The sequence below is a fragment of the Volvox carteri genome (genome assembly GCF_000143455.1).
Source record: "Volvox carteri f. nagariensis unplaced genomic scaffold VOLCAscaffold_23, whole genome shotgun sequence".
NCBI classification, from domain to species: domain Eukaryota; kingdom Viridiplantae; phylum Chlorophyta; class Chlorophyceae; order Chlamydomonadales; family Volvocaceae; genus Volvox; species Volvox carteri.
In genome coordinates this window covers 161,911-182,635 of record NW_003307566.1, presented here as the reverse complement: position 1 = coordinate 182,635, position 20,725 = coordinate 161,911, and the positions used below count along the sequence as shown (strand labels likewise).

The window sequence follows — 20,725 nt, the reverse complement described above, 5'->3', positions numbered from 1 at the left end:
CGCTACGTGGTTACGGGGGCCGGCTTTCTTCGGCCTTCCTTTTCCTCTTTCTCAGCAAGCCTACATCGTTTGCGACGTTCATGATCCTTCCAGTATCGTGATATTTCTGCTGTGGCTCTTGCTGCGGTGTCAACCATGGAGCATGGGAGACGATATATGGTTGCAAACATGAAAACCAACCCGGCACTGTTACCTGGCCCTTCCCTTACGGAAGGAGCCATTTGTCGAGTTATTGTTGACTTTTTGGGCCGCCTTCAGGGTTTCGCAGCTCTGGGAATTCCACGGAAAGGTTGGGATTCTGTTGGCGCACATCACCCCTTCTTGAGAATTATATCAGGCAAATTGCTATGCTCACGGGAGCGGTCACCGATGGACGGTCAGTTATCTGGGTGGTTGTCTAATTTGTATATTAGTCTCTACTGCAGTGCACGGCCAGCTGGCCCGATGGCTCTACTCTTCGGGAGTCTGGAGCCCACTGTAACCACCACACACACATTTCTGCGAAAGTCCTGAATTTTGGCATCGCTAGACAGGCATCAGGGTATCATTGTATTTTGTTGATCAAACAGTTGTTTTACTACGTTATTTTGAACATGCCATGCGTTATTATCAGCTTGCACGAAAAGGTCAGGTCTGCATCTGATAAATTAGAAGCAGGATGAATTTATTGTTACATCAGCACCCGTTAAAGATAAAAGGATATAAGCGTGCTGTTGTTGTTTGGTTTACAAGCTTAACCGCGCAGTAGCCATGGTACGGCATGTAGATCTGAACAATTGGGATTTGAACTTAATGTGCAGGCGTCTTTAAGGGGCGAAATTTCTTACAGCAGTGCTTCTAGGGACAGTTTAGGCTCCGTTTTGTGGTCGGTCCCAGAGCACCTTTCATTGGGGGGAGCAGTTGGACCCCGAGACCAAGCAAACGTTGTCTCCCCAATTCGCTAGCCCATCCATGACTGGGGATGCATCCATAGCTCGTTCCAAAGCTTACACGGCTTGGCAAGTGGATGTACTATACACCATGAGCCATGCGCACACCCAAGGCCCATTAAATGCCTTTTCCTGGCCATGCCTGTCCTCTTTATAGGGTATCGCGCACAATGAGCCCATGACCCGACGGTGCCTCGACGATGACACCTACTACAGTATAAATATTTGGTTGTTTAAAATACAATCCTGCCTAGTAGGTACCTACCAAGCAGCCAAGCTGCCGTCGTTACACTAATGGACTTCCAAGTTCGACCAAGTTGGGCTTAGGCTTGTCAACTTTTAAACCAACCTAGTCCTCGTAGCACAGGCACGCCACTTCAACGCGTCCACATCAGAGCAGCAGTAACCGCCGTCCGCCATTAGCCGCGATGTCCTCCTTAGCCTTGCTCTCCAAAACACGGCTGTGGGTACGCTGGCGTGATCTGGCCTGTTAAGTAGCAGCTTCCCAACCCGTCGTCCACGTTCCACCCTACCAGCCTCCCTACGTTGCCAAGGCTTTGCGCTGCTCAGCGTTAGATTAGCTTGTTCTCTGCACTGCCTCTGATTCTCAATGCCTCCAGCTTCTCTGATGCCTTAGCTGCAGCGGCCCGGACCGACCGTCGGCCCGGCTGGCTACATGAATCCGAGGCCTCTGTTGTGCCCTGTGACGCCGCCTGTCGGTGGCTGGCGGGGCCGGCACCCCGCGACCTGCCCTTCGCCGCTTTGCTGGCGTCGACAGCGGCGGTGAGTGCTTTGGCGGTGGATCCGTCCTCGCCGCCGCCGTCATCTTGGGAGTCGAAATCGCCGCCGTCAGAGTCGGTGTCGGAATCTGCGTCCGCTGTGTTGCGTGTGTCATTTCGCCGACTGACGCCTGCGGACGGCCCGCGACTCGAGGCGGCTTTGCCGGCCTGCCGGGTGGTCCTGTGGGTAGTTTAGTTGCCAGGGCAGGCATCTCTTTTCGCGCACATGTCGTATGCCCTATGGAGTGCTCAAGTCCAAGATGACGAATGCGGGGCCAGTCCAAACAAGAGCCGTGTAACTTAAGTCTCAAGGCCAGACAGTTCTGCACAGGCTGCCCTCTGCTCGTAAAGCCTCGCGAACAAGGCAATCTCGAAGCCCACTCGATGCGTGGTGACAGCAACCCTTTCTTGACAACAACCGCCTTTTTCCCTGAGCACGAACGAGGGCTTTGTTTCAAAAACGGAACGTGGGGAGATTTCCTCTCACTCTGCACACTGCAACCCAGGCGACACCCCCCTTGCCGCCCTGCTGCGCACCGTGTGTTCGTGCCGGCGCTAGCCTTGCCCCTGCTGCCCCTTGCTGCAGTGCCCCGCTTCCTGGCACGCGCTTGGTCCGCTGTCGCTCCTGCCCGGGACGCGTCCACGCGCAACGCGTCGCAATCATCATCCGGTGCCAGCTCCGCGGTGACATCCTCCAGGGAGGGTAATTCCTCTAGGCGGTCCTTGAGCTGCTCCTTCAGCGTCTGTGTGCGTGTGAGAGAGTGTGTGTCAGGCCCTTACCTTAGTTAAATTGTGTCGATTTGGTTGGGTTTGGATTGAGCTGGAGTTAAGAGGCACAGTGTGGATGAGGGCAATACGGTACGGAAGGCATGGGCATATGGAAATCAGGAGGCCATCCAGCAGGAGCAGACAGCCCGGTGCAGGGAAGTTCATCAGTCATGACGCAGAAAAGCATCTCGTGCTGTGCAGTTCCAAACACACATAGACACATTGGCCAACCTCCTCCCTGTTTCAGCACAAAATTGCATACACCGTCTTCGTGCCTTTGTACGTAAATTAAGGCTCCTGGCCTTCAGCAGGAACTTGCACAGGGCCCCCAGTTTACCTGCAGGAAGACTTGGGCGTCTTCCTTGCTCAGCGGCGCCGTCTTGGCCTTCTGAAGCTCCTCCAGCTCGCGAACGAATTCCTGTGCACGGAATCACGTATCACGCCAGTTGCTGCTGCGGCTGCTCAGCTCTGAGCTGTGCCAGAAGTACGGCAGGATTTCCACAGACGAGCAACAGGCTAAGATTGAGTCAGAACTGGTCGTGCACATGCGTATGGGTTCATGGCAGTGTTGGGATGATGAGTTGATGTCCTGACATGCATGGGCGAGATGCAGGGGCTGATTACACAGCGGTCGGTAATGGCCATGAAAGCACAAATCTCTTCCTTGTGGCGGCACAACTTAACCATTCCTTTTTCGTCATGACTTCTCGGGGTCGTGTGAGCAGATCCCCTCCCGATGAGGAGCACCCAGGCAACCGCCATCCAACCACTACCCTGTTCCCCCCCCCCATTACCACCCTAGGCCATGCCACACCCTGGCCAACGCCACACCACACTACGCTGTGCATAGCCACCTAATGGCTCACCCACCTGCAGCTTCTTGTAAGCGGTATCAGGTACCACTGTCTTAACCAGGCTCTCGCCGACCGCCAGCACCGCACGGCGTCCCAGGTACGCCAATCGCCGGATGCTGGTAAGGCCGGCGGCGTTGGCTTCCACGCCGGTGAAGGGCAGGCCAGGCAAGAGCCGCATGGGTGTCTGCACGCAGACAGTCAGCAGACAGTTGAACATAGGCGCCCAACAGCGAGTGGATGTCACCCGTCCGTGAACCTATACTCTGTGTCCTTCAAGGAATCTGGTGCTGGCTGCTGGTCCCCGGGCCCCGACTGAATGTACCTTGCACAGCTCCGCTGCGTAGGCTCGCACCCGGCCCTCGCTGGTGTCCAGGGAGGCGCTGCCTGGGGAGCCCAGCCGGACAACCTCCTCCAGAACCAGCTCACACAACTCAACCACTGCATCGACAGGCTGCTGGATAACGGCTGATGCGGCTGCAGCAGCAGCAGCAGCCGCGCCAGCGGCGGCCTGGTCTTGGGCGTCCTCACGGGAGACCATGACGTCACCTTTTGGAGGAGTGAAGACGTAGGGAGGTGTGTGAACGGCTGAGAGGCGAGTTCTCGGGCTGCAGTGTCTTTAAGCAGCTCCAGTGCGAGAATGGTGATGTTAGGTGGGAAGGGAAGGTGAATGATATGGACAACAAGACAAGACGGTGAAAGAGTGGACAGATGCATGCCAACTCTTCAGCGCTCCATAGTGTACCTAAGCCATGGAAATGGTGGTGGTCTGGAAGTGTGGACATGACCCTTGGTGGCGCATGGCGATGATAGCCCCCGTTTAAGGTTCCCGTAGCAGTAGCTGCATGCACCTGTCGCCATTCAACGCAATCCCACCACCACCGTAGCCGACGGTAGCCTTACCCGTAGCTACCGCTGTTGGAATCACTGCAGCCGCTGCAGAGGCCAACAGCTCGCCTGTAAACTCCATCAGCGCGGGGGCCGCACAGCCGCGTGCAGTGGCGGGGGCCCCCACCGGCGCCGGCAACGCCATGGCGTAGCGTGCAGCGTGTAGGAAGGAGCCGGCCAGCATGCGGCGGTGCACAGCCCCATCGTCGCCGGCCGCTGATGCCGCTTCCTGTGTGGAGGGGCATGCGTGTAGGGGCGTGTGGGTGGCGTTACGGCGCAGTATGGGGTCAGGGTTGTCCCTCGCAGCGGCATCCCGTTATAACTGGTTGGTAAACGTGACCCAGTTGACCCACCTGAAAGGACTTAAAGAAGGCGGACAGCTGTGACCGCAGCCAGGGCTCCGACTCCAGGGAGGGACTGAACCTGGCAAGCAGCAGTCGGGTAAGCAGCTGCTCTGCCTGGCGAGGCTGCAGAGAGCGAGGAGGTGGAACGGTGAATGTGCGCGGGAAAAGGACTGGCTCGGGATGGCTGTGAGAAGCTGAGAGCAATACAGGCAAATAAGGAATCCATCCCAGGCCGAGGAGGGCGCGAATTGGCTCTGCTGCCCGCCGACACTCTAGGACATTAGGGGAGACAGAAGCGGAGGAGGAGGAAGAGAGCCGTCATACTCATCCTGTTCCTCTTCTTGAACTGCAATACACTGGGAGTGCCGCATGTGTTGCCGCATGAGAGACTCCAAGGACCCGGGCCATCCTGCTTCGTTCGTTGCTTGCCCCACAGGAAGATACAGAGCACCCCTTGCTAAGGGGCTAGGTACGGCGCTATACGGCGCCAGTGACACTCTTCCCGGGTGCTGTGCGTGCTGCTCCATAGCCGGTGGCCTCCATAACTTGCCTGCATGGCTGTGACGACCTGGTGCCGCAGCCGCGCTTTCAGCCGGAGCTGGAAAGGCCAGCCGTGGACTAGACGCGCGGACCCCAGCAGAGCGTCCGCCACTGCGCCACGTGCCGCCATATGGACCTCGGAACCCTGTGCAGCACCCGAAGGGGCCGCAGAGCCCGACGGGCATAAGGAAGAAATAATGCCGAAAAGGTGTTTGGATCGTGTGCAAGAAACAAAGAGACAACTGGCGATGCACAAGGGAAAAAGACATTGTTCAGTCTTCAATGCGATGGTGGTAATACCATGCACAGTTGTCCGGACGCAGCAGGCCGCGAAGGATAGAGATGGCCATGCCTGGAGAACTGGGATTAAAAGTTGCCCCCGGGGTTGGCCCCTGGGGCCAGAAAGGCGAAAGAGTTGGCGGTTGAAGCACAAGGCTTTATGAGTTACGCTGGGAGCTCTTTTATAAGGCGCTGATGCAAAGCCTGTGCTAGAAGTGTCCTTGCGGTGCTCATGTGGAGCGTGTGCCATTAATCCTGACCTCCACTTTCATGCGGTCGCCGTGCCACGAACAGACATCGTCCCGTTACTAGGCACTACGTACGTTAGACCAAACATGTTGTGTTCAGGTGCTTTGGATAAACGGCAGCAATGGGCACCCAAGACGCGCCTGGGGCTTCCTCATGATGCCCTCCGTCAAACGCAGCAGTATCGGTACGACGCCATGCCGCTCCGACCCTGCCGCCGCCGCCGCCGCAGCAGCCGCAGTCGGCTGCTGGCCGCTTCCACTCCCATTCATGCCCAACGTCGCCAGCTGCGCCGTAACGTCATCCACATGGCGTTGCCCTTCTGCCGCCGCGGTAGCCTTCCGCAGCTCCGTTGTTAGTGTCGGCTCTCCCCACGTCAGCGACAAGTCCAAAAGGCCCTGCAGGGCCACTCGTCGGGGTAGCTGCTGTTGGGCCACAAAGTCACGGTCGTCGTCGCCATCATAGGCGACCGTTGCAGTGGCCGCAGCTGCGCTGCTCGCAGCCACGGCGGGCAGCAATGGGGCCAGGACTGCCCCGGCGCGTGGTAGATGTGCCGCTCCCCCGTCCCGCAGGCACAGCTCCACATAGCAGCGAATGGCAGCGGCACTGAAGGCCGTGGGAACAGGAGGGAAATGGTGGAGGGTGCGCTGGTGGAGGAGGAGGAGGAACAGTAGCTGCCGGGCGATGGGTGAGGGCAGGAGGTCGCCACAGGACGTGACTATGCCGACGAAAAGTCGCAAACAACCTCTTTAGGTCTTTAGCCAGGGTATTTCACCGCTCGAGAGCTGGATTTTGCAGCTCTACCGTCAGATAGCATTCTAAAAGGAACATGGCCCCTTTAAGCCACAAGCGGTGAGCCAGCCGGAATGGGAAATTGCGTGTCCGCCTGCAGGGAACGCCTTCGGTCTGCATGCTCGAGGTTCGCGTGACACCATGCAGCACCAATATCAACAAACCAAATCACAGCACGTAAACATGCAAGGCCATGGACCAGCGACTGGGCCGGACGCGACTCGGAGACAACACGTCCTCGCGCGCAGTTGTGAGTACATGGAGGAAAGGCCCAGAGCAGCAGCCCAAGAGGGAACCCACAAGGCCCTTGCAGCGGCTGTCAAACCGCTCACCGCACGGCTGGCGATGGGTTCCCGCTCGCAGTCCACGCCAACCTATCCACCGCCTGAGCTAGCGTCCAACTGGGCTCACTGCCGTCACTGCTGCTGCATGCAGCACCAGCAGCAGCCGGAAGCGGTGCTGGCGCGCTGGCGGATGGCGGCACGCTTGGTCCCGCTGCTGCCATGAGCAGGTGCAGGAACGTGAGCGCCTGGAGGAGAGGCCCTTCAGCAGCAGTTGCAGCTGCTGCGCGTGGGAGGTGCGGGTTGGCCGAAAGCTTAGCTCAAGGGTTGGACAACGTGGCTTCCTCACAAGATCACCAGGAAAGCGTGCGGCTGTAGATCCATGTCCAGGGAAAGATACCGATAAGAGGTCTTGTTTGCTGTGGCGCATGACAATGGCGACATGGGACTCTACCCTGGCGACGGACCCATTATTGGGCCTTGGTATTACGACTTGCTTTGTTGAGTCATCCATATGTAAGTAACGTCATTCACGCAGGACGTGATTTCACTCTGTTGTTCAACTAGTTCAGTAAACCCAGTCGCCCCTTGACGCCATGCCGCCGCGTCAGACGTTCACCCACGAGATGAAGGCAAAGGTTTCCATGCAGGCACCATGCAGGAACCCTCCACGTCTTCCGAACTGGGCCCCGTCGCCCCTCGCTACCGGTCAACCCACCATCATCATGAATCCTCCCGCCATGCTCAGACGGTCTCCCCGAATCCGCAAGTTCCAGGACCATGGGCAACACGCTGTGGACCAGGCCCGAGCGGTCGCTGCCATAAACTGCTGCCGCAAACTGCAGCACGGCGGCCTCCCAAGCACCCCTGCCGCTGCTGGAAGCCGGCTGAAAGGAATCCCGCGCCTTGCACTCCGGGGGTTCAGCGCCGTCGGGCCTGCGTCAGGACGGGTGTCAGCAGTCAGAGGGGATGCATGTAATGTAATGTTACAGTGGGAGGCTCCTGGGCCGCTTTATCACATTGTCAGTTCTACGATTTATCACCAGAGGGGATGCGACAGGACAACAGCTACGAGATACTTTCCGGCGAGGATCGACCGACACGCAGCAGCTGGAAGGGACGTCCAGATCTCTTGGCTTGCCTGGAAATTTGGGTGATGAGGATCCGCAGCGCCGCCTCTGCTGCGCTCCGGCTGGATGCATCCACCCAGTTCTGCGCAACGATACAGCAGTGACAGCAGGACAACCGCAGCACTAGGTAAGCCGAATTAGCGATCACACCCCGTGCACGCGACTGACAACTCGAGAGAGCCTTTGCCTGCTGGACGGCTCCTAGCCGGTTCAGTTCACCTGGCAAGCTAGGCAGCAGGTACCAGCAAAAGTTAGCAACGCGGTGAGGAATGGGGCTGCATGAGCCTGGTCGATGTGCGGTCAAGGGCCTCCGCAACATGCTCTGATGATTTCCCCCAGCCCGACCCAGGCTCTGAAGGGGGCACTTACCATGTACGAGAGGGTTGCCGACTCTAGAAGCTGGGTCGTGATATAGCGGTATGAAGGCCCTGGCGAACGGTAAGGAAATGCAGGGCTTAACTTACATATGGGACAAAGTCGAAAGGTTGGATGCATAAGGACAGTAGAGGTTGGATCCTCGTGTCTGTTCAGTTTCCCGCGTTTTGAAGGAATTTGAGCGGACGAGGCGGCCGCCAAGCGTGGCATTCGTTACGTAAGAGAGACATGCGGTGTCCCCGCATGGTAGAGGGCGTGTCAAGCTAAGACATGGACCCATGCCCGGGTGTGGGTTTTACGTTGTGTCGTACAGCTCTTCACAGTTTTTTCTATTTTGCTAATCCCAGGGGCTGCATCCCGCACGTACCCCTACCAGCTTACCAGCCTCCGCTGCGAGAAGACACAGCTTAGCCATCTGCTGCGCCACCGGCAGGAAGGCTTCCAGCACCTGCACAGCCGAGGCGACAGGAACAGCTCAACAGTGTTTAACTGGACCCGTGTAGAAGGCTCACAGCTGTTGTGACAAGCAAGCCCAGGACAGCGTTGAAACCCAAGAGCAGCTGACCTCCTACGCAGTCCCTAGCCTGCGACAGCTTCACGCGACCTGGTTTTCATCCAGACACGCACACGCACACGCGCACACACACACGCACACACACGCGCACACACACACGCACCGCACACACACACGAACACGCGCGCACACGCAAGCAATAGGCCAACCTGCCCAAGCACATTAACCTCACCGTAACCTCACCGTCTCGGCCTGTGCGCCTGCACTGGCCTCCACTTGCGCCACCACCCCCGCCACCTTCTCAGCGGCGACTCGGCCCTTGCCAGTGGCTACGTCCGTCACCTTCCGGCTGGCGAAAACCCACACAGTAGCCAGCGCGGGGCTCACGCCGGTCAGCCAGGACCCTACGGCACCGCCGCTACGGCCAGCCGCGCCACTCCTCGCCTGCTGGTGCTGCTCTTTAAACTGTTCAGCGACGCGCAGGAGGTCTGGCAAGCTCCGTCCAGCTGCAGTTTCGGCCTTAAGCCAGGCCTGGGGGGCCAATGAATACGTGTGCAGGGCACCTTTATAACACTGGGGGATGGAGTCCTTGATGGGAGCCGTCTGGTTGCACAGCAGTGTTGCTCGCGGGTTAGTGTCGTCAAACATACTAAGTTGTGGCGCCGTTGATCCGCTATATTTGGTTGGATGCTGGTGGTGAGTTGCCGAACCCAACGAATACATTCTGAAGTCGGATGGGGTGACGGATTAGGGTGCCCCTCTAGCAGGGGAGAGCAGGGACTGCCCGGGAAAGGGGCCGCTGGCGAAGTTAACCACCCTGTAACAACATACATACTAGCAACGCGAGCAGCAAGCCCCTCGGCCCCAAATCCGGGGCCTAGGGCAAGGTTGCGCAGAGCAGGAACCAGGCAGAGGCGCATGCACAGATGACCCTCACCACCTCGAAACAATCGCTACACACACGTTGACCCAAGCGATAGGTCGCCAAGGGCCTCCCTGTCACAGACTTGGTGCTTACTCAGCGGATCCTGGTTCCCTTCATCAACATGGGTGAGGCCGGTGACTGCATCGCGAGCCACAGTCAAAATGTTTTGGGTTCCTCAGCCAACTCTCTCACCTGCGGGTCCCACTGAGAATGCTCCACGAGCTGCTCCATGATAAGTTGGCAGAGCTCTACAAGCACATGGGCCGTGGCGCATGTGCCAACATGTCAAAGAAGGAGCCACACACTACGAGTCTTCTTGTCAACCGGCGCTTGTCAACCGGCGCACACAAACCTCTGATCTCTAATGCCCTTGCGGGCGCCGATCCCACCCGTCAACATGTTGCCACGTCGCGAGACGTGACCCGACACCGTAGACGCCCCACCTGCATTCGCCTGGGGGTTGAAAACCTCGACCAGCTTGACCACATCCCCTGCAGCGTCCTCCGTGAACCACTTGGCCAGCAAGCCCTGCGCGGCTTTGCGTGCCGCCGTGCGCGGCTCATGCAGGCCATACCACATCAGGGACGTGCGCTGTTCCACGCTGTCGCCATCCCGGAATAATCACGCCACGGAACGCAGGTTCAGCGTGCGAGGCAAAAAAACAAGGATGCGAGCAATGTAAGAACGAGGTTTTTAGCGCGTTTTATGATAGAACACTACGAAGGAGCTAAAGAGTCAATTATGGCAAGGATGCGCGCATGTGCCAGTTTGCGGTAGCGGTGTAGTGCCTCGAAGCAATCCGTGGAGACCTCAAGCACAACCCGGCAAGGGAATGACCTCGCATACTACTCACTATCTGCGTTGACAAAAGGGTCAGTAAGTGGGGCGCTTGAGCGCCTGGTTTCTGCCGTACCTAGTAGCCAGGCCTCCAGGTGTTGCTGGCTTCGCCATGGCCACGTCACGCGCGACCCTGTCGTACACCGCTGCGGCGACCTTTGCGGAACGATCTGACTGGTGCCGAAGCACTTCCAGCAGGGTCGGTTTGTCTAGCGGTAGCCGGTTCACGAGCTCCAACCGCACATCCTGCAGTAGGCATCAAGCGTGTGCACGTGCTTAGGACGCCGATGTGCATGTATGGAATCAAACGGAGCAGGGCCCACAACAGCAGGGCCCACAAACGGAGCAGGGCCCACGCAAGGTTTGTTAGCCCGGCCGCCTCAGCATGATTGCCAGCCAGCGAAAGTGCCGATGGTAGACATAAGCAGATTTGCCAAGCAGGGGCTGGCAAGGTGGGTTATTCGGGGCGGTCCATAATGCTCAAGCCCAGGGGAGCTGATGCGCACACGAAGCGACACGTTGCGTGGCTCTGGCGATGGCATTGTGTATGCGTGCGTGTAGGGAGCGGCATGAGTTCAAGAACCAAGAGCCCTCCGCGCACCTGGCTAAGGTCGCTGTGCAGCGCGTCCGTGAGCTCCGCGAGCAACTCCGAAACCTCAGCATCGCCCTCGCCATCCTGTGACGGGCCACAGATGCTGCATTTGGTCCCTGTTTCTACCAGATACGCGGGCATGACAGTTTCCGCTGCGGCGCAGGCAATGCAAATACACTTGAATGCGACGAAACGGATATACGTAGGTGTCCTCCGTCAGGGATTTGGATTCGGGGGTAGTTGGGGGGCCTGCACAAGAGTACGGGTTCGAGTCCGCCGAGGTTTGCGGTGTTGGACCTGCTGCGTGTGAGGCAGTTGGTGCTACACTGGAACGGCTTGCTCTCCACCGCGGCAACAGAACCCTGCAAAACAGGTATGTTGGTCTGGAACCAGCTCGACGACTTGCTGGCTATGCATTCAGTTCGTGGCGGGACCATAGGTTGGCGCCATGCGCTGTCACAGCGCGACGAAACCTACCTGAGGGAAACCCAGCTTGGTCAGAGCGATGACCACTAGCTGCCTGACCTTGTCATCCTTGTCAGGCAGGTGTTCACGAAGGCTCTTCACGACCGCGGTCCGGACACCTTCTTCCAAGGACATCTCTCGCCGCACGCCGCGGAGGACGGACAGAATCAGATCTAGGACCCGCACACGACTGTGCTTGGCGGCATGTGGGATCCACGCAGCCAGCTGCCCAAGCAAAACGCTGATGACTTCTTCGGCCCAGGGTTCTGCGGGCATTTGCCCTGCCCACTCTTTTATGCACCTCGGGATAACCTTGTCGGTTTCGTGCTTCTGTTGGGGGGGGGGGAGGGAAATAACACCCAGGCGCCGTGTCACAGCAGGAAACCATGGAAGGGGGACGCCACGGTTATCAATTGCCTATCGCATCTTGGGACCGGGTGCATGCGGCTGGCGTCAAGTTTCGTACCTCCGGTGCAGCAATGTAGACAAGCAGACATTTGGCAAACTGGGCGCCAGAAGCATTTGTGTCCTTGCGTAAAGCTAGCCAAAGCTTCCTCAGATGTGAGCCGTCAAATAAACCCCCATCCGACAGGCGCTCAAAGAAATCGATGACAGCGGCAGCGGCCATTCCTACGCTATTTGTGTATGAAGAGGCTACAAGGAGTGCTGCGTAAATAATTCGTCTGATATTTTATGAGGGTTCGCCGTTCTGTTTATTGCCCTACGGTAAGGAATAGCGTTGGCAAGCAGGCTGTTGTTGGGAGCGGTTTATTGTTTGAAAGGAGGATCCGCCCGTTCCTGCTCGGCACGCAACAACACCAATGCGCATGCACAGGTCAGTATGTGAATTGCGTGGTTTTACAAATATACATGCCCAAGCTCGCAAGCTACCAAGCCTTTGGGATTTAGTACTGCACGACTACCTAGCAACAAGTGGTCCAAGCAGAACTACATTGTATTCCAAACAAGATAGCAAGCTGCAGTGTATACGGATCGGAATGGTGCGCTTTGTAAGCTGAAACGCGACACGTCAGTTACATACTCGGGAAACATATTGTAAAGAAGAGAGACCGTCGACCTCTCAAACTGCGAGCTTCCTTTCGGTGATACATGATCATCAATGCAGGCCGCTGAACAGCAGCAAGGGTTGCCAAGGTATGCAGGAGGCTCACTTGCGGGCAGCTGCCATCCTGCCATCAGCGACATTGGTTGCCGTGTGGTCGTTCCAGGCGAAGAGACTACACAGATGAATTGCTCAAGGCCTTTCCTGGATCGCAGGTTGTAAACCCCGAGGGGTAAGTTCCGTCCCTGAACCACCGGGCCTACAGACTGGGTCAAACCTCGGGCAGACGTGCAAGGCCGCGTCAAGGCTGGATACCCCAGTAGGAACGCCTCTCTCTGTCACGTCACCGTGGGCATTTGGTGCTGAAGCAAGGAACGGGTTCCTGTGCTGTAGCCTCTGGGCGTTATTGCCCCGCCTAAGACGGGTGCGTGGCCTGTATGCCCCTCCGCGAAGTGGCTTTCCTCCCTCTCTGCACCATTGCTTCCCCATTACGTCCCACCCTCCGGTGAACCATGTAGAGTCCCCTCTACGTGCCTCCTTTCCTTACAACGCTTATATTCTCTTTTCATGTACATTCTCTTTGCATGCCCTGCCCCTTCATGCAGCTCGGTTGTGGACATTCCGTTCCAGCTGCCTAGCGGCCGGGTAACAGCACTACGGATCAGCCTTCCAGCACATTTCCCGCACGTAAGTTAGCACATCCAGGCTCGCAGTCCAATTGGCAGAAGCCTCTGACAGCGCCGCCGCCGGCTCGTGCTCAATCCCTTCAAGGACCTCCCCATATTCCTCTCGCTGTTTCACACTGTCGACGCCGCTGGCACCAACCCCGCCGCGCCACATGGTTTCCCCTTCCCTGCACTTGAAGTTTAGCACTGTGCATTGCACGACCAAATCGACCTATTGAATGGGCTGGAGATCTTAGCAGTGGACTTGGCTGTCGCCCGTTTTTCCCTCTAGTTGCAAGGACTGCCCACTGTCTTTTCCACCGACCGAAAACCTCAGCCCAGGCTTTAAATGCAATTTTGCACTAAGAGTTTGTTAATTCTAAAATACAAAAAATTTGTATAAATAATGGCGTCGTCTCGCGAATGATCTATTGTTAAGGATAATGGATACAATACCTTTGAATGTGGCTTGTGTGAATATTTTTTGGACAAGTCCTTCCTCACAATTTATGGACCAAATTATCCCTTCCCCTTTCCCCCTTCACACCGCACACACCACCCCTCTCACCCATCCATCCACCCCACTAGGAACGTCCCGTGCTGTGTGTACTAGTGCCGCTACAGCACCGCGCGGTTGACCCGACCGGCCGCTTGCACGTGCGGGGAGTAGACCAGTGGGGCGCCCGGAGCTCCGACCACTTGCTCCCACAGCGAGGGGGCATCCCTGCAGGCGTAACCCCCAGGGATTTAGTCGGCGTGGTGCGGGAGGCCTTCGAGGTCCTGCTCGGAGAGGCCGCTGCCAAGCAGGGGCTCCTAGGAGAGTCGGCAGCGACCGGCAGCGGCGGCGTTGACAGCGCCGACGGAAGTGTAGGGAGGAAGGGCCGGGACGGGCACGTCATTTCATTGGCAGGGGGTATGGGTGGCGGACAGGTGGTGTACGGCGGTGGAAGCAGCGGGCCGACTGACCCGGCGGCGTTACTGGAGGGGATGCCGGCGGCAAAGTTACTGCAGCTTCTGGAGGATGAGGAGGAGCTGAAGAAGGTAGCTGGCTCCTGGCTCAAGGACACGCCGGTGCGTATGGAGTGTGAGGGCGAAGCTGACTTACACCGAATGCATGGACAACAGGATGGGGCTTATAATTCGGAATGACGTGCGTGGATGTGCATCGATATGTATGTGTGGGTACCTGTTATTAGGGAGCCATTCCTTACGCCCAAGCGCGTAACGGCCACTATATGGGTTACGCAGTGTGGAAATATCCCTGTGTTGGGGTTCTGAAAGAGGGAGGTAGGATCTTACCAGGATAAGGCTGACGGCATAGGATTGGCGATAGCCCAACGGGCTTATCCACTGCTTTGCTCTCTGTCTTTGTCCTATCGCTCCCCGTTTTCTGTCAGGCGGCACGAGCACTCGAGGACGTTCGGCGGCAGAATTGCACCGCTGCCGAGGATAATCTGGCCCTGGCTCGCTCCATTGAGGAGGCGAGAGGACATGTGGCCATCGTGCGGTCGGGCGAGTACGCGGCCATGCGTGCACTCTTTGAAGGGCTCTACAGCAGGCAGGAAGCGGTGGTGGCCAAGATGGGCACGGCCAAGCTCCTGGCTCGGCTGCGGGAAGAGGCAGACAAGGTAGGATGGTGGCTTTTTCAGGAGAGGCAAGGGACCAAGGTACTGGTTTACGTGCGGAATCTGTTGTTGGACGGTCCTTTGTTTCTTCTGTTGGTTGTGTGGTTGTATGGAGGAAGGGGTTGAGGTGCTGGGCTGTCTGTGTGGGATTGGGAGAGGCTGGTGGGGAGAGTCAGGGGCGGGTGGTATATGGCGAATGAAGTGGAATGAAGTGGCAAGGCACTGAGCGAAAGGATGGACTCAGCAATTATTCCCGCTAGAGAATGAAATGATTGAGGCAAATACCAATGGCAGGTTCAACGTGACCGTCGTGCCCTGATGCAGTAAGGAACCAGGTATATCTCATTTCCCACGGCTCGAACCTACCTTGCCCCGTCCTCCTCGTTCTCCTCCCTCAGTCCGATGCGGCTGCCGACGAGCTGCTGGAACGCTTCCAAGAAGGCAGCTTGCCCATAGAGGCATTTGTAGAGCAGTACGTGGCGGCACGGGAGGCCTTTCACATCACCGACCTCAAGCGCCAGGCAGCGGAGCATAGCATGCTACATTGAGGTTCGATTGGGCTGGCGTAAACGTGCTGCAGCAGGTCTATGTGGGGCCCGGTCTTCCTCTTGCTGTCTGGGACCGGAACGGACCAGCGATTGCCTATGACGGACACTGGAACAGTCGGGAAGGCAGGCCCGCTTGTTGGCGGAGGCCGGTGGGCTGCTGTGTGGAGTACGTATGGACTTGTCCCGCTGCGGCGGCGCACTGTGTGCTGGGGCCGCAATCTGAGGAACGTCTTTATCCAGGCCCTGTTGTGGGAATGCAAGCGGCGATCTGCGGGAGTGGAGCTTGACGGTGTAGGAGTTGTAGGAGTATGTCGGGCCTCCAGCTGCGGTGATGTGGGCCTGGAGGCGTCACTTCTGTATTGGGCGGGTACTGCAGCGGTGCCACGCGTTGTGCGGATGCTGGCCAGGGCACCTTAGCATTTGCAACGCTTGCATTGCAGAAAGGTTTGGCCTGAAGACGCAGTAGTTCGCAACAATCAGTCACCTGTGCAAAATGGGGTGTAGCGCCTGCACCCATTTGCTGTGTTTTTGCAGTCGCAACGCGATCATTCCCAGCAGATATTCCTTGCATTTGCTACTCAAAAAACATGTACATCATCACCGTTGCAGGATGAGCAAGATGTTGCATTTGGCGACAGCTGTGCCTCAAGTTGGTAGAGTTGGACAGGGTCCATGAGTCGTTTGGGCTCCATCACAGTTGCAAACTCGTCCTTGTCTCTTTACCCTGGCAGTCGCAACCTAACCGGTACAGCTTGACCGTATGCACTCGTCGTCACTTCTTGAGCATCTAACCAACAACCAGACACAGTTCCCAAACGTTTGTCAAACATTGAACAAAAAGACCAAATTCCCTCAAGCGCATTGCCGGCAAAGGAATTTACAGCTATGTTTCACGGGCACACACACAATAGGAGTCGATTTTAGTCCGATGCGAATTCCTCGGCACATGGTTACGTGGCCTGTATGTATGATGGAATGACTGGCCATGCCACCAAGCCACGCACAGGGCGCAGCATTGCGGGCCATAGCCGGCTTGCCGGGAGTCCACTGCCGATCTTGAGCATTGGCGGTCAGCCAAAATACGTTGGATGCCAATAGCACGCCAATGCGAAAAAATGGACGTCGCACCATACAAGTCGAGGAAAGCAAAGATTCGTCACACGGTTCGAGTTGTCCCCTTGCACGCCCTGGCGCCTCATCGCCGGGTTGACCGAGCTACTGGGATAGGATTAACTTGACCCATGGCGTAATGACCGCCATGAGCCAGGCTGTCCATGCAGCCGCGACCGCGTAAAACTGGCGGAGGTCGCTGCACGTCACCAACCATCCCGCGCCGTGTTCGTCATCTGGCCCGCACCATACTGCACACCGTACAACATCGCATAACTGGACTCCAACTACACGCACGCCCCATCGAGAGACAGAAATCTTCTGCACCGCCAAAGGAAACGTATTCTACGCCGCGTTTCGGGGCCTGTCCAGGCTGTCCATGCCCTAGTCGCGATCAACCTGGACTGTGCATGCAAAGCCTCGCGGCATACCTCGAATATAAAGCGCAAGCCATCATCAATCCCACATCGTTAACCTTTCATCACTTTATTGTGAAGGACACATCATGCTGCATACGATACCGCCCCGCGAACCGATACCTTCTCCTTTGCACATTCGCACATGCCGACAAACGAAAATGCCGCATTACAAGAAAGTGAGCGCACCTGTGCTGCAACTGTCGTCGCATCAGACGGAATTCATGCGAACCTCCAGTCTGCTGCCGCAGCGATCCATGCTCCAACCTCTAGCACATGTTCCAGCAATCCGTATGAAAGCGGACAGCCAATGCAGCATCCAGTTAACCGGCGAACATGCATACCGCTCGACGTGCAACAGATCGCATTGGGCCCATTCCACCCCACAGCGCCTTACAGGCAGACTTGACCTCCTGCAGTTTCTGCCGTGTCTCCTTGCACAACGCTCATTGCGCTTCCCACACCGCAAACTGGTAGCCGCTGCTTGCCATCTTCATATCTTTGCCATTGGTCCGTACGCCCGCGTGGTTGGGGGACCAGTCCCCGGGCCCTATCTTCACGGCCACCTTGTCGTCGATAACGGCAGCGTACACGTCCGCAGCGGACTTCTTCACCACCACCTTAGACCTGTTTGGTGCCGAAAGGTAATGATGCACAATTAACGACATGGAGCGCGTCGATGGTAGGACTCCAGTCCCGCGGGAGGGATGTATATGGAAGCGAAGGTATGAGGAACGAACGTTGAGCGGTTCGATGGCATCGGAGGCAAGAGTCATTGTTACCAGAATGTTAGGCATTCAGCAAATGATATGGAGCAGCATAGCAAGCTGGCAGGCCGGAAAGGTGCCCGAACTCTTAGGATGAGAGCCACCGTGAGGTTTGGAGGAAATTGGTTTCACGGTTCCTCCATCGGGCCCCTTGCCAAGGGCTTTACCACGAAATTCACGCACATGGGCCTTCAGGCGCGCCCCCAATCCCACACCACGCCTTGCGCCACGCACCTGGCATTAACACCGTTCCGCTTCCGGACCCCCAACAACTCCAGAATGCACTTGCGCAGGCCGCCGTCCTCCTGGTGAAAGGATGTCCCGAGGAAAGATGGGATTAAAGTTAACATGGTTTTAGGTGCGGGCGAGTGGGGTCATGGAACCGGCCATGGAACAAACTTGAGGTGGCACAGCAACCTCACTTGACCAAATTTTCAGCTGCACCTCGAAGCAGAAAGGACGCCACCCCATGTACAGCAAAGCGAAGCCGCACATCATACACTAAATCACCCGCATACACACGCGTGCGCGTGCTGGATAAATGCCTGCACACCTGGTAAAAATGGTCGTAGAAAACGCAGGGTGTACCCGGGTGAGTCAGGATGTAGGCATAGCCCTCCGGCAGGTTGCGAGAGGGGAAGGGCCAATGGTTAAGGGTGGAGCCGGTGTCGTGGTTGTCGATAAAAGTGATTGCACGCGAGGGCCACATGCCCATCACACCCGGAGGACGACCTTGACTGTCCACCAGTCGCCAGTACTCTCGTCGACCAACCGCCTCCTGCAGAAGTGGAATACATTTTGGACAGTAGTTTTTTCGTCGATGTGAGGTTTAGCAAGTGTGGATCAGCCACGGGCATTTGGCAAAGCCCGATGGTGCAGCGGTTCGGTGGAGGAGAGTGCCGATACTGGGCCTCGGGCGGAAGAGGTGCTATACAACGCGCGTTGCCAGTCAGACAAGAGGAATGTACTGTACCGGAGGACAAGACTGCAGAGGAGCTGTGGGGTAGAGAAGGATATGAAGAGAACCATATACGGCCAATAGGCAACGCCTCGAGATGGTCAGGTTATGTGGAAGAAAGGAGACAGTGACATTCGCCTGTTATTATAACATATTATTGCGCCGCACTCCACACCTGTAGAATACCCTTTGTGGTGAAGTCGAACGCGGCCGAAGTGCCGCCGGTGGAGTCACACCAGTTGACAGTCCGCTGGCGGTGGGCGTCCTATGGCCGGCGAAAATGAGGATCAGGGCAGCCCATTGCAGGTCAAAGTTAGACAGTGCCATCTATTTTCCTGCATTGGCAGCTCCAACAGCAATGCCAATCCTGCTCATCACGCGCATGAAACACAGCCACCCGCCGTTGACTACATGAACAGGTGTATACAACGGGCAATGCCACTTAACGACATTTCCACAGATGCACAGTTGCGACGCGCAAACCTGGTTATAGTTGAGCACGCCGTCCGTATACTCGCAGCTGTCCCAGTACTCGCCAAACGCCATGGCGGGCACGGTCTCGTCAATGTATGTTTTACAGTACGAGCCCAGGTAGCCACGCACGAAGTCGAAGCGCCAGCCATCAAAGCCAATGGAGTTGCGCAGGTACTTCATCCAGTTGATGATGTCCTGTATTTGGCGGCGTGAAAATATTAGCAAGGGTTACGTGGGATCTAAACGAGCTGAAGGAAAATCGACAAAAATAGGGTAAAAATAAATTCAGTGCTGTGCGCTTCGACCCAGTATCAGCAAGAATGAAAGCTAGCTTCTTAGGGTTAGCTTGTTCCAACGCGCGCCGCATGTCATCACCCGTCCGAGGAGGTGATGCCATATTGCCTGTGAATCCATGCGTACCCAGGTTACGTCTAGCCTTCCTCTTCGTGCTGTACCCCCATCACTACCCTGTAACCCCCACCACTACCCTGGACAAGACAACGAAAACTCGATACGGTTCAGTCCCGTCCGGGACCAGTAATATGACCCCCTATTACTATTTTATATAAAACGTTATTCCTGCTTGGCTCACGGCTCACATTGCGGATCCGCTCCTGCGAGTGGTCAATGTTAGGTGCGGCAGCATAATCGTCGCCTTGCTTAGGGTTACCCCGGCCTCCGAACGCAGGATTGTTGGAGCAAATCGCGGAGGCGTCCCAGGCCAGGCGCCCTCCGAACTTGTTCCACTTCCCGTCGCTGCCTTGGCTGTTGGCACACCTGTGAAGGTAAATTTTCGGGGAAAGGATGGCGATAACAATGGAGCAGGCGATGCCGAGAGCAACGAGGTGCATGACAGTTGACGCACACATCGTGGATTGCAGATCGGCATCCCTGCACTGACGCAGTCAATCTGCTACTCATTCTCTTTTCTCCCCTCATCTTTGAAAGCCAACTTCTGCTCTCCTGGCACTTAATCTCCTCCCGACGCACCGGTGGTTAACGACAATGTCGGCAATAACCTTGATGTTGTGCTGGTGGAACGAGGCAATGAGGTCGCGCAGCTCCCCTTCGCTGCCGTACGCGGAGTCCAGGCTGTAAAGGTCACGGGGCAGGTAACCCTGTGGGCTGACGCTATCCGACGGCGGCGGCATCCAAACGGCGGTGAAGCCTGCGTCCGAAATGTCCTTCACCCGACCCGAGAGTTGCCTGTACAGTCGCTGGCGGTGCGACTCCCAATTGAAGGCCTGACGGGACAAACCATAAGGCGCAAGGCCATCTTACGGACATGCGAAAGGCATCAGGCGGTAGTTGCAGGTTGCGGCAACTGGCACCGCAGTATGCACTGCACTGCAGTTTGCAGTAGAGGAGCCCTTGCCCACCCGTCGCCTCAGGTCCGGTCCATCGCCTCAGGTCCAACGCCTCGACTCGCAAGTCTCCTGCCCACCCTAAACCTCCATTGGCGCATCCTGCGTTCCTGCACGCTCTGCCTCCACTCCATAGTATACCAACAAACCGCCTGCCTACCTGCAGGAGGATCTCGTAACCCGAACCACTGCCTGCACCC

General features: G+C 57.0%; 3 protein-coding genes across 3 annotated transcripts; 1 reads left to right on the top strand and 2 right to left on the bottom strand.

The window, feature by feature from the left end:
• Positions 1–1,501: 1,501 nt before the first annotated feature.
• Positions 1,502–12,163, bottom strand: VOLCADRAFT_105050 (uncharacterized protein; the record flags this gene model as incomplete). The annotated part of the gene is made up of 21 exons (XM_002951252.1): positions 1,502–1,889; positions 2,246–2,451; positions 2,814–2,894; positions 3,347–3,514; positions 3,653–3,876; positions 4,231–4,444; positions 4,569–4,682; positions 5,128–5,244; positions 5,816–6,230; positions 6,749–6,980; positions 7,416–7,633; positions 8,047–8,054; positions 8,197–8,255; positions 8,584–8,650; positions 8,960–9,319; positions 9,834–9,889; positions 10,085–10,242; positions 10,555–10,724; positions 11,080–11,247; positions 11,548–11,865; positions 12,002–12,163. The coding sequence occupies 21 exons, from the start codon at positions 12,161–12,163 to the stop codon at positions 1,502–1,504; spliced, it is 3,903 nt and encodes a 1,300-aa protein (XP_002951298.1).
• Positions 12,164–12,396: 233 nt separating this feature from the next.
• Positions 12,397–16,153, top strand: VOLCADRAFT_105049 (uncharacterized protein). The gene is made up of 6 exons (XM_002951345.1): positions 12,397–12,690; positions 12,765–12,830; positions 13,204–13,285; positions 13,852–14,334; positions 14,661–14,891; positions 15,287–16,153. The coding sequence occupies exons 1-6, from the start codon at positions 12,656–12,658 to the stop codon at positions 15,434–15,436; spliced, it is 1,047 nt and encodes a 348-aa protein (XP_002951391.1). The 5' UTR covers positions 12,397–12,655; the 3' UTR covers positions 15,437–16,153.
• Positions 16,154–17,090: 937 nt separating this feature from the next.
• Positions 17,091–20,417, bottom strand: VOLCADRAFT_74960 (uncharacterized protein). Its single transcript, XM_002951251.1, has 7 exons — positions 20,152–20,417; positions 19,761–19,938; positions 19,171–19,356; positions 18,863–18,952; positions 18,283–18,507; positions 17,964–18,034; positions 17,091–17,589 (listed from the first exon to the last, which is right to left on the bottom strand). Exons 1-7 carry the CDS (start codon positions 20,310–20,312, stop codon positions 17,409–17,411), a joined length of 1,092 nt encoding a protein of 363 aa, XP_002951297.1. The 5' UTR covers positions 20,313–20,417; the 3' UTR covers positions 17,091–17,408.
• Between the last annotated feature and the right edge of the window lie 308 nt (positions 20,418–20,725).

Excerpts from the sequence above, each read along its gene's own strand:
- VOLCADRAFT_105049 (XM_002951345.1), top strand. The coding sequence starts at position 12,656 with ATGCAGGCCGCTGAACAGCAGCAAGGGTTGCCAAG. Across the intron at positions 12,691-12,764 it reads CAGCAGCAAGGGTTGCCAAG|GCGAAGAGACTACACAGATG; the intron begins GTATGCAGGAGG and ends TGGTCGTTCCAG. Across the intron at positions 14,892-15,286 it reads TGCGGGAAGAGGCAGACAAG|TCCGATGCGGCTGCCGACGA; the intron begins GTAGGATGGTGG and ends CTCCTCCCTCAG.
- VOLCADRAFT_74960 (XM_002951251.1), bottom strand. The coding sequence starts at position 20,312 with ATGCCGCCGCCGTCGGATAGCGTCAGCCCACAGGGTTACCTGCCCCGT. Across the intron at positions 19,357-19,760 it reads CGCAGGAGCGGATCCGCAAT|GACATCATCAACTGGATGAA; the intron begins GTGAGCCGTGAG and ends CGCCAAATACAG. Across the intron at positions 17,590-17,963 it reads CGGAACGGTGTTAATGCCAG|GTCTAAGGTGGTGGTGAAGA; the intron begins GTGCGTGGCGCA and ends GGCACCAAACAG.